This window comes from Corythoichthys intestinalis, chromosome 15 (assembly GCF_030265065.1).
Source record: "Corythoichthys intestinalis isolate RoL2023-P3 chromosome 15, ASM3026506v1, whole genome shotgun sequence".
Classification (NCBI taxonomy): Eukaryota; Metazoa; Chordata; class Actinopteri; order Syngnathiformes; family Syngnathidae; genus Corythoichthys; species Corythoichthys intestinalis.
The window spans coordinates 48,842,031-48,854,662 of record NC_080409.1 but is presented as its reverse complement, the minus strand read 5'-3'; the positions used below and the strand labels follow the sequence as shown (position 1 = coordinate 48,854,662).

Genomic DNA, 12,632 nt, shown 5'->3' with positions numbered 1-12,632 from the left:
TGTGGGGAAGAAAGGTAATAGTTGATCTTTTTCTTTACACCCTATTTTATTTCCCAACGCAGAGAAGATATATCAATTGGTGCCACTACGCGCAGTCATGGTTGCACTTCCCGTCATGCATTTGGGCAGAACAGTTAAATGGCTACAGTATTATTTACTGAAAGCTCAACAAATACACTAGATGGCAATATTTAGTCACAATATACAAAGTCACATTTATCCTTTAAGAATTACAAGTCTTTCTATCTGTGCATCCCTCTCACAGAAAGAATGTTAATCATGTAAATGCCATCTTGAGGATTTATTTTTGGCAAGTACAAAGTATAATACTAGCCCAACAGTAAGAAATTAAAAATAAGTTCATAATAATAAACTCTGAATGAACTGAGTAAACTTTTTTTAAACCTCTCAAAGGCCAAACAGTGCGACTTTCATGAAATTATTGTCACATTCTGCTGCTGGTTAGATTGTGTATTGTTGCTGGGCTGTTAGTGGGGGCGTTCCTGACGTCGCACCTGAATCCAATGCGGGCTTATCAACGCAGCATTTAAGCACGGGTGAGCTCAGAGAAGGCTGCCGAGATATTTGCTCTGCTGATCGCCATTTGAAATCTCGCACTATAGTCTCGCTACATTTGCTTGTTACGCCCCTGCATTGGGTTTTTTCTGTTAGTGTGCTGCACTCGTTTGTAACCTCTACCCTGTGCAGGTATTTGAGTGTTTTTATTTTGGCTTTTTGGCTGGCTGCCTATCGTCTTAGTTAATCTTCGAGTTTTTAGTATTGAGCTCCGTCGACCTGCTGTCACGGACTCCTTTTGTTATTTCTACCATCCCGCGATCGCGTGTTATTTTTTTGTTTGCAATCATTAAACCCTTGTACTTATCCCCCGCTTGTTGTCCGCTTCGAGGTCCAACCTTGTTTCCGCATTTGCGGACGCTCACAATTATAAGTAATAGAGCTGGGAATCTCTGGGCACCTAACGATTCGATTACAATTACGATTTAGAGGCTCCGATTCGATTATAAAACGATTATTGTTGCACCCCCCTCCTTTTTTTTTTCTCTCTTTTTTTTTTTTCAATGTCTTGTACATTAGTTCCGAAATTGTTCAAAAATACTTTCAGGCTAAACCACACTACTATTTCAGTATCAAGTTAACATATAGCAGTAAACAAATATACAAAAATAACATTAAATAAAAAACTCCAGTCCCCATTCTGTATCAGCAGCTTTAAACTACATTCAATTAATTTAATGTTGTGAATCAACCGTTAAATTTGTTAAAATTGCTCCCGTTATTCCATAATTTCCCTTTTGTCTACTTTCGACATGTGAAAGTTTTAAAACTATTTTAAAGATAGATTCAAGTCAATATTTTACCAATTTAGGAGTATTTTAGATAAAAAGTTAATTAGGTTTGCTTGGAAGGTTCGCTACAACAGCCTTGCAGGGAAGTGTACTGCTTTAAGATGGCGGCCATTTATAACGCCAGCATCTAGCTTTTTGTAGATGTGCTGCTAACACTACCAAATCTATAATGCATCTAGTCCTACATAAATGATATCCACCGTAACATTATATGGATGTACTTGTAGCAGCTTTTCGGCAGCAGTCAGGTATGTTACTGTTTTTTTTTTATCTCGTTGCATGAGTTGAGCTAGAGCCGTGAGTTGAGCATTGGCATTACCCGAGGGGCCGGGTAATGGGAAGCATGATGTTTAGCTACTCTCGCTCCGTTCCGTCCCGAAGACCGCGCAGCGCGCTGAGTGTTGTGTACTTCCGCTTTACTTGGAATATTTCAATAATCGTAATTTGGATGTTTGTGAATCATTCTTGAATCTTCCACGGCCGAATCGCGAATAATCTAAGAATCGGAAATTTTGCACACCTCTAATAAGTAATAATAATTGACCACAGCATCCCGTCTCTCTATCAGCCTCGTTTTTTCGGGAGGGGGTGGGTCCCTTATTTCTATTTCTGAAAGGTGGCAACCCTACTTTGGAAACACTTCCCAAATTATTGTGGCATTTCTTTCATTAAAAGACAGTAAAAGTAAAGTAGACGAAGTGAACTGACCAGAGATAGTTGCTCCGGTCCAGCGCCCTGCTTCCTCTGGATAGCAGTCCTGCTCCTGCAGGCTCAAACTCGTTCTGTTCGTTTGCGTTTCGTCTTCAACTGTTTTATCAGGTTCGAGGTATTGAAACTGGCCGATTTAACTCCACATCTTGAAACTTTCAGGCCGCAAATCTTGCATGCAGCCATTGATTTTAATTGACGGGATTTCTATTTTGAAATATTTCCCGACCGCCGCCATGCCGCCATGTCGGCCATGTCATTGGTCAGAAGTGGCTATTGGCCCATTCTCATTGGTCTGGAGCAGGCCAATAGCGATAGCTGTTTGGTGTTCACGTGTCATCACACAACACAGAGACAAAGTGTAGTGAGCGCCAGGAGAAAAAAAAAAAGGCTGCGGTCAAATGTTATAATAATGGACCGGTAAATGGTATCGGCGCCGTCTTTGTTGGTACTCGCTGATACTGATACCACCATTTTGGCCGGATCGGCGCCCCCTGCCGATACTAGTATCGGTATCGGTGCATCTTTAGTTATAATGGAGTCATTCGATTATTGTAGCGACGTCTCATTGGTAACCTTGGTGGACCTACTCTTGGCATCGCTGGCAACGAAAAATAATAAATCTAGTATGTAGAAAAAAAGAGGAAAATGTAACGATTCTTGTGTAGCCCAAAGTAGCGGGGTAAGAGTAGCGTTTTTTTATTCAGAAATCCGACTCAAGTAAAAGTAAAAAGCATAGCTTAGTAAAACTACTCTTAGAAGTACATTTTTCTCAAAAAGTTACTCAAGTAAATATAACGGAGTAGATGTAATGCGTCACTAACCACCTCAGCCGTTAGATGTCTCTAAAACAACTCTTTGGAACCAAACTTTTTTTCTCTTGTATCATTTGGTTGATTTGTTGTATCCCTAATAAAAGAAATTAAAAAAAACATGATGGGTCTTGAAAGATCAGTCAAAAGCCCCTAAAATTAAAAAATTAAAGGCAGACGTCTAATGAACATTTCATAAAGCTAGATCTTTACATTCATTTCCTTGATATTTTTTTCCATTGAAAACACAAAAACCCTCAAATTTAAATGTAAATCATTTGGGGGGGAGGGGCTGTAAGAGATTAATGGAAATTAATCCATTTTACTGGGGGAAGGGGAGCACGGAGATGTGACACCCAATTGAATTCCTACATTTGCTTTTTCACTGAACAAATTATGCTTGTGAGTCAAGGTATTTCAACATGACCACTAACCATCATGTCTGTGTCTTCGCAGTGAAAGGCCAGAATGCAAAATATCAACAATATGTTCTTCCAGAGAGTCCTTGTACCAGGCTGTCTTTGTGATAGCAGAAGAAAAACAGGAATGCATTCTTGCTACTGAGGTATGTTCCCCATTTTAATGTCAAGTCATCGGTACTTTCCATGCTTAGTGAAGATATGTCACCCTTTTACACAAAAGGCTATTGAGTAGTAGTAAAAATTTCTAGTGGATAGTCCCTACAGAAATGACTATAGAGAAGCGAACGAGAGGCTTTTGAGGCTTCAACTGAATTTTTACAAAGACGAAACCCCGCCAAATATCCAAAAATGGCCAAATACAGGAAATTACTCCAATTTCCCTGCCTTACTCAACTCAGGAATGTCTAATAGACCTTTCTACTTTCAAAACAACACCACCCAAAGTTTACAATTGGGATCTACAGTATGCGACTTTGTGTCTATAAGCAATGGATGTCCGAACACAACAAGGACAAGTCTGCTACAGCACACTACAGGCTGAATTCTGTCAATGCAGGCCCTCTACTGGCTAACTTGTAACCTACAGGTAACACAGGCACCAATCAGTCAGCAATTAATTAATCAAAACTGGTGCTCTGACGATTGATGTAGAATGGCCCGTGCTGCATAGCTACCAAGTTTCAAGACTACAATTAGTCCCCAGGTTACGATGTACCTGATTTACGCGATTTCAACTTTCCACGCCGGAGTCTCATCCGACATTCTGTCTCCAGTGTTTCTTGCAAGTCCTGATCCATTTTTTTCTTTTTTTAGTTCGTTTGAACAATATGATAGAATGGAAACGGATTGGCTCAGCTGCTACAGTGGGGCAAATAAGTATTTAGTCAACCACTAATTGTGCAAGTTCTCCCACTTGAAAATATTAGAGAGGCCTGTAATTCTCAACATGGGTAAACCTCAACCATGAGAGACAGAATGTGGAAGAAAAAAAAAAGAAAATCACATTGTTTTGATTTTTAAAGAATTTATTTGAAAATCATAGAGGAAAATAAGCATTCGGTCTATACCAAAACTTCATCTCAATAGTTTGTTATGTACCCTTTGTTGGCAATAACAGAGGCCAAACGTTTTCTCTTCACAAGCTTTTCACACACTGTTGCTAGTATTTTTGGCCCATTCCTCCATGCAGATCTCCTCTAGAGCAGTGATGTTTTGAGAGGGAAGAGTGTTTGTTGAGACACTGTAGCAAACACGATGCTAGGCTAGGTGGCTCCAATATTACCTGACTTAGCCGACAGCATACAATCTACGCTTAGATATCTCATGCATATAGAACTACATGCAAAATGACAGACTCGGTAGAGTTAGTAAACAGCCGCCATTTTAGAGCAGTAAACGTCTCAGAAAGGCTCTGTTGTAGTACGAGCGAACCTAAGCAACTTTTTATCTAAAATACTCCTAAATCGGCAAAATCTTGACTTGAGTCTATCTTTAAAGGATGAAACAGTTTTAACATTTTCACATGTCGAAAGTAGACAGAAGGGAACTAATGCAAAAACGGGAGCAATTTTATCAACTTTAACGGTTGATTCACAACATTAAATGACCTCCAAACATAGCAAAGGTTACTATGTTTTGGGGTTTGTTTGTTTGGTTTTTTTTAATGAAAAAAAAAACAAAACATGAAAGGTATCACCAGTTACTTTGCCAAGTAACTTTTTTACTTCTGTGCAGGGCCAGCGTATACGCAGACTATGCAGCTGCTTAGGGCCCCTGACCACTAGGGGGCCCCCAATCTGGCAATTGTTTAATTCATATTCTATTTTGTTTACTACAGTTTGCTTTATTTGACTTTTGTGAGTTTTGATACTTAATTTCAAGCTTAAAAAATAAAAGTTCTTCCTTAACTTCTTCTCCTCTTTTAGAAAAAGGTTTGGCGCTATCTACTGTAAGTACTGACAATCATTTGGGGTGAGAGGTCTGAAGTATGCAGTGCAACAAAATCTGATTAATATACAAAATATGGACGTATGGGTTGGATTGCATGTATGGGTTTCACAGTACACTGTGACGAAATGGTGCGCCAAAAATATGGGCATTATTTTGCTTAGGGCCCCCAACTGGCCTGGGCTGGCCCTGCTACTGTGTGTGTATTTCAGTAGTCAGTCATTACACTAGCCAAAGAGCTAAGAGGCATTTTAACAGTGGAAAATGTTTACATTTTAAGTGTTTATTTCATGTTTTTTTAAAGTAAAATAAAGGCAGTTAAAAAAATTTTTAAAAAAATGCAAAATGCAAACCGAAACCAAACTGAAACCGTGATCCCAAAACCGAGGTTCAAACCGAACTGTGGGCTAACTGAACCATTGCAACCCTAGTGTCATCACACAACACAGAGTGTAGTGAGTGTTAGGAGAAAGAAGACTGCGTTCAGTAAATGGTATCGGCGCCCTATTTGTTGGTACTCGTCGATACCGATACCACCAGTGACTGCATTCCTATGGAATTTTTGGAGTGAAATAGGGGTGGGACTCAAAAAGCTCGGCTTCTTCCCACTCCTTTTCGAGCTACACGTGTAGGTATTGTTATAATTTTTGTTACATTCATCATGACTGTTTAATTTTTATTTTATTGTATTTTATTTTTTTTCATACTTGTTGTTTTTTGTTGTTATTGCTCGAAATAAAAATCAATCAATCAATCAATCAATCAATCAATCAAACCATTTTAGTGCCGTATCGGCCCCCCCGCCGATACTGGTATCGGTATCGGTGCAACGTTAATTTAGACTCAGACAAGTCTCACTATAGACCCTACCCATCGACGTCACAAAATCACGTGCTTGCTGTATGGTTCCGCCCACTTGTCCGTCATTTTGTGTCTGTATTATCAATGGTCTCAATTGATCGAGCAATTTATAATGCATTTCATGGAAGACCCGGTGCTTTCGGATGCCGTAAACTCACTTGATGCGTTGCATAAAAGGCGTTATGTGGAAAAGCTTCAGTTTATCCATTCGCCAGATCCATATTTGATGCCTAAATCGATGTTTTTCGACCCGCTGTCTCCGCCGTATTTGCCTGACATCTGCTAGCTACCCTGAACTGTACAACTATCCTGTCCACACAAAATCAGCCTATTCTCACGAAAGTTTGAAAAACTTTAAGAGCTTGGAGGCTTATAAATACTTCGTTGCTGGTTGGGTAAAACAGGTCCTCGTCCACTAAAATTCGGCAGGAATCTATCTTGTGCTTGGAAAGGTGAGTTACGAAATTTTCAATTCAAAATCTTTTGTTATTGCTAACATCCACTGTCAAGTCTAATGTATTTCATGTCGTTTGTCAATGGAGTTAGGGCTTTTAATGTTTATATGGTTTAGCGATAGCACTCTCACTACATACATACGTGTATGTTGTCGGCGATTAGCCTAGCAATGATCTTAATTGTGGTTGTCAGCCCAAAACCCTCTAAATATATATTAAATGCATCTTACCAGATATAAAATGACTACTCGTAATCGTTTGGAGCCCAGTTTTCTCGTCGAATTGCAGCAGCCCATCTCTCTCACTTCTCTCCGGGTCTCTCGGAATCCGGTAGAACTTCAAGTCTCTCCGTCTTCTCCGTCTATCTTCGCTGTTATTGCAACCGACCGCCACACACGCCTTCACCATTTTGATTATTAATGTTAACGAGCAGAAAAACACGTCGTAAATAGGAGGAATGTAACAGGGAAACATGATGTGTTGACGGACAATTGGGCGGCACCAGTCAGGAGGAAGGAGTTGTGACGTCACGTGGGTAGGGTCTATTGAGGGACAACGTAACTGTTTTGGGTTGATAGGCGATTTATCAATCAACCAATTTTGTTCAATTACAGTTGTCTCATCAAGCTGTTTACATTATTAAATCATGCAGTTAACTAGGGGTGGGAACCTCAGGGCACCTCACGATACGATAACGATTCTCACGATATCACAATACAGCAATTATCAATCTATTGGTCAGAAATTTGATACATGATATTCTACAATACAACTGTTGAAACGGAGAAAAAAAAGATATTTCAAAATAGAAAAAGTACTGTATAAGTCATTTGTTAAACAGTGACACCTTTTCTGTGCAACATAGCTGTAAAATATGAATCTACTGAAAATTGTGTACCTGCACATATAGAGGAAACAAACCACAACTACCGATATCTCTTGGAGAGATCATGATGAATGGCACCCTTAATTTCTTTAAAGTTTTAAATCTTTAAAAAAATAAATAAATAACAGTGCTGTAGGTGTCAGTCAGCAGTTGAGCTTGGAGTGGGGCAATGATAAAATTGGTGGGTCTTTTCTTCGTATATGACCTTTGATGCCAAAAGCATTGGTTTGAGCACTTCCACCATCTGCTTCAGCATTTGAGATGTCGGACTCAGTCACAATTTTCCTCACCTTAAAAACAACAAAATAAAACAAAAAATATTAGTTACTTAATAGCTTTTGAGTTGAAATCCTGATTATTTTTTTGGGGGGGTGTGTTGGAAGTATTGAGTGAATTAAAACATTTTGAATTGAATGTATAGAAATTAAAAATGCAATAATTACCTATTTTTAATATGTAGGCTACATTAATTATCATGTACATCACCTTATATATCTTGGAAGCTAGTCAAACCATTTTTATAGCTTATTACATCAAAATGGCCCTAATAACAGTTTGTGTAGTAAACTAGAAGTGGTTCTAAAATAATATCAAATAAATCAGTAACTTCATGTAGGCTTGTTCGATATTCATTTTCATCCAGTTTTGGGTCCTGGTTTATTTTATATCACTCAACACCAAATGTCATCAAAATTATACATGTAAAATAAAAAAAATCAATTCCATTGCAAAACGCATGGAAAATGAATGAATGAACTTTCTTACCTCAAGTCAGTACTTCTCAAATAGTGTGGCGTGCCCCCCCCAGGGGCCAAGGGTGGCATCGCTTTTTTTTTTGCGCCGTACTAGTATAAAGTGTACTTGCACATCCACTCAGTGAGTGGCAGTGGCGCTCTCATTTTCAAAGTGCGCGCAGTATTTTTGAAGTAAGCAAGAGCACATGGAAGAGACTCACGAAGAGCTGGAGAGCTGTGCGCCGTTTTCGAAAGCCGTTTTCCGGCCGGACTCACGCAGCGACCCACTGTCTTCTCCGGTTCTCACGTGTCCGCCCGAGAAGTGCCATTTTCGGCTTGTGATCGACACGACGACCGCCCTCACCTACGGTTCTCCCTCGGCCGGCGAGAATGCGCTTTTGTCGGGCCGTTTGCCTTAAACATTTAATACAGTGGTAGATTAGGAAACACCACTGTTTACTGTGTCTAAAAATGATAATAGCAGACAGCTGGAAGCCAAATCAATTAAGACACCACTTAAAGACATTAGACCCCAATCTCATTGATAAGCCGCTTGGTTGTTTTTTAGCGAAAACGTGCCGAATATTGCCAACAACCGTCCCGCTTTGTCAGTGTTATATCAGTAAACCAGTGAGCACTGTTAGCATGCTCAGTGCAAAATAACCCCACATCATTGCAAACTGGAGGTGATACTGTCAGCAGCGAGCAGCGAAAATAAAAACTGTCCTTCTGTCCAAAGACACTTTTTTTTGCCTATTCAGTTTTGTTTTTTCGGTCTTTTTTTTTTGGCATATTTACTAATTTTATTTTTCAGTATCAAATGGTCAAAAATGTACCTTGAGTGTATTTTTACAGTTTGGATGTGACTTTTTTTTTTTTTTAGTTCAGGCAAATTGATGCGCGTTAAGTCTTTTCTGTTACAAACAAAACAATGGTAATAACGTTATACTTTATAAGATGATCTGTTATTTTCTCTAACAGAAAAAAAGGATACAATGTGAGGCAGAGACGTACTTATAATAGTAATATTATAGACAAATGATACTATTTACAGTGGCGGCAGAGTTTGGGGGAGCGCGAAACATTTACGTCTTCCTTGGGGGGGCGTAACAGAAAATAATTGAGAAGCACTGCCTCAAGTGATGAAAGTGAAGTAGTGAAGAAATCCGTGTCCACTTCGTCACCAGCTGGCAGTGAGCCTTATTTTTGTTAGACAATTCTTGCATACAGCAAAGTCCTTGTTCACCTTACTTCCTTTCTTGTTGGTGTAAAATCTAAAGTGTGTCCACATGTATGATTTGTTGCAATATTTTTGTCACTTTTTCCTTTACTGTTCCCACGAAGCTTTTTTATGTTTTTTCAACTCACTTGGAGCTTCCTCTCTTCTTCTCTAGACGGCTTGTGCGCACTTTACCTTCACCGTCACTCTTGAGCGCTCCTAGTGGACCGCCAAGGAATTGCTCAACAAACACTGAGCAGTTTACAGCATCCAATGGCCAATATATCAAATAAAAGTATCGATACTTGGCGGGACCATGTCGATAACCGATCGGGTTGCGAAATATCGCGATATATCGCTGTATCGAGATATTGTTAACTGATGTACTCACTAAAAGCCTCTCTCTTGTCTTTTTAGGTGTAATAATTGGAAGATGTGACAACCATTTCTTGTGGACTGTTTACAAGCGTGGAGAGGGACATGGATTTATTTAAATGCAAAGTTGCTGCTCTTGAAAACTTGATGACTGGACGGAGCCCGAGTGCTCGACGAATGCAATAGAACTAAAGCTACTAAACTCTGGAAGAATGTAAAGACTTTGGGACCGAACGTCGCGCATTGCGATTTGTTCCGACCTCTGTGTTCGTCTGAGGATCTGAGTGTTGACGAGGACAAGATGATGTTGATGCGCTTCCCTTCGACTTATTGCGGCAGTCAACACATGAAAGAATTGTTGACTTTTTTTTGCCATGTGTTTCATTGCTCATGATTCAAACAAGAAAACTGCTCTGCGCTTGTTTAAAAGCTTACTGAAAAACGGTTCATTTTTTTGGTTATCAGCTTTGGGGGAAAAAATCACACAGTGTCCAGTATACAGCCTAGATCACAGAGCCTTATATACTTAAGCAAAACTATGTGCCCCGAGCCTTATCTTATCTTGATTCCTTTGCACAGGACAAAAAGATGCAAAGCCATGCAACGCTACTATCACATGCAGGGAAACTCCAGATAAGGCCTTGATAAGTTTTAAAATCTTATGCAAAATTCACACTTAAGACAAAGAAATAAGTGACTATTGTACCAAGGACGCCTTCAATGGAAATTACTGAACCAATAATGTTATTTTAGTATTTCATTCGTTATTTAAGAAAATGACGCACTGATCTTTTCTTCCTTTTTATAAGATTATTTTGTATATAGTGTATATTTATATGTTGAGATTAGAAGTATGTCTGTAAGGTGATGCATCAAAAGTGTGAATTTATTTGAAAGTGCTTTGGATGTTTTGATTATTGTTATTTGGTTGTTATTACTGTAAATACATATATAAGGACAGAATCCCCAAATACATATCTGGTACACTGTTTATCTGTTGGTCTTCAATGGTCGCATGAACAAGTGGTCAAATATAGATTTGTGATTACAAGTCATCTAGAGTCTATTTACTAGCGTTTTTATGGGTTCCGTGTCTGTTTTTAATGAAATTTTGAGTGTGATGTGAAATAAGTGTGCTAGCAATCAGCATTAAAGCAACACTAGTAAACTTTTCAAGCTTTATAAAATATTTTCATAATTGTGTTGTTTTCGGCAGCCATTTTAATTTTCGTCTTAGTCACCGCGCTAAATGTTAATGCTAACGCGAACGCTAGGCTAACGCTACACGTTAGTTTATTGTGTGATGATATTCTGACGGTATGATAACCTTATCAACCTTACATATATACAGTACTGTATATTTTTATTATATTATGTATATACATGATATACTGTATGTATATATTTTCCCCAAGTGGAAGCTTCCATGATCCTAATAAATTTAATAATTTAAAAAATATACATACAGTACTGTGCAAAAGTTTTAGGCAGGTGTCCTGCCTAAAACTTTTGCACAGTACTGTATATCACAGTTTCACGGTATCACAGTATTGCAGTTACAGCTCTAAAATCTAACTTTGAGATATCTGGGTTTAAAAAAAAAAAAAAATTGTCATTTTGCAATACATATTAGCAAATTGTAACATAAGTATAATAGTAAGTTCAAATAAATTTAAAAATATATATAATATCAAAATATTCTAAATAAAATCAATATTACCATTTAGAACAAAAATAATTAAATTATTTTCCATAAAAAGCACGTGTATGACTCGTATCATGTTTACATTATACACACACTCTTTCTCAACACAGTTGCCAGAGAGAAAAAAAAAAAAACACTGCGAGACACACTAAACACGCCGGAGTTAACTCTCGAAGCTAGTGGGACAGTTGAAGGAATTCGGCCCAACCCGCCAAGCGGCGGAAACAGCGCCAGCCGACGAAATGCTGTTCCGCTGGCACCGCTCCCGCAAGCCAACCGGTGTGGGCCAAGATTCCACGCGTTCACTCCGATGTTAACCCTATGTACTGACTCCATATTCCAAAAGTTTGAAGAAGGCACACCGAAAACAGGTTGACAATTTATTCGTCGAAAATGGTCAAAAACAAGGCAAAAACAGACGACGGAGAGGCAGTGTCGGATCCAAGGGCTACATAGAAAATGTTCCCGAGCAGTGACCGTGTTATCTAAATGTTCAGTTCTTTTTGAAAGCTGCGGTGGAGTGGGCCGGGCCGAAGGCGTGGCTGGGTGTTGTCTTGGGATCATCCCTCTGTGGCAGGTCAGGTTCGTGCATCATCCTTTTGTGGCTGGGACGTGGTTGCCACGGCGACCGACACAGATCTTGACGTCCACCGAGCCCGCGCTATCAACATGTTATCCTGGTTGGGCAATACTACTTGTTTTAGGACAGAGCGCCCTGCTCATTGTCCGCCCAGGAGAACTGATTGCAAGAGTTGGTGCGTCAATCTTGCTCATGACGCGTTGGGCTTCTGTGATAAGATGGCGTTGTGTATCCTCTATTCTGCTTCTTTTCATTAAAATCTGGTGTAAGTGCTATTTATTTTATATTAGGTGTGTTAAAGTAATATAAACAGTCCTACCGTAAATATGAGAAATGATACTATCCCCTGATTGATTACCGTAATTTCCTGAATATAAGGCGCACCTGTGTATAATGCGCACCTCAAATTTCCTTGTAAAACTAGGGAAAATTATCGTACCCGTTTATAACGCGCACCCTAATTTTAGCACCAATAAATAGAAGAATACAAGAAAACAGCTCTGATACAGAAATGTCATTTTACTGACTGGTGAAACACAGCACAAGCATAGCATATTGGTT

General features: G+C 39.1%; 1 protein-coding gene across 1 annotated transcript in view; it reads left to right on the top strand.

Annotated features, from left to right (window-relative positions):
* Positions 1-11,085, top strand: part of LOC130930719 (delta-like protein 4) — a 40,377-nt gene extending 29,292 nt beyond the window's left edge. Inside the window, exons 10-11 of the mRNA XM_057858767.1 lie at positions 3,344-3,452; positions 9,829-11,085. Coding sequence (XP_057714750.1) covers positions 3,344-3,452; positions 9,829-9,834 — 115 coding nt within the window. The 3' untranslated portion in view covers positions 9,835-11,085. The remainder of the gene's footprint in view (positions 1-3,343; positions 3,453-9,828) is intronic.
* Positions 11,086-12,632: the final 1,547 nt, after the last annotated feature.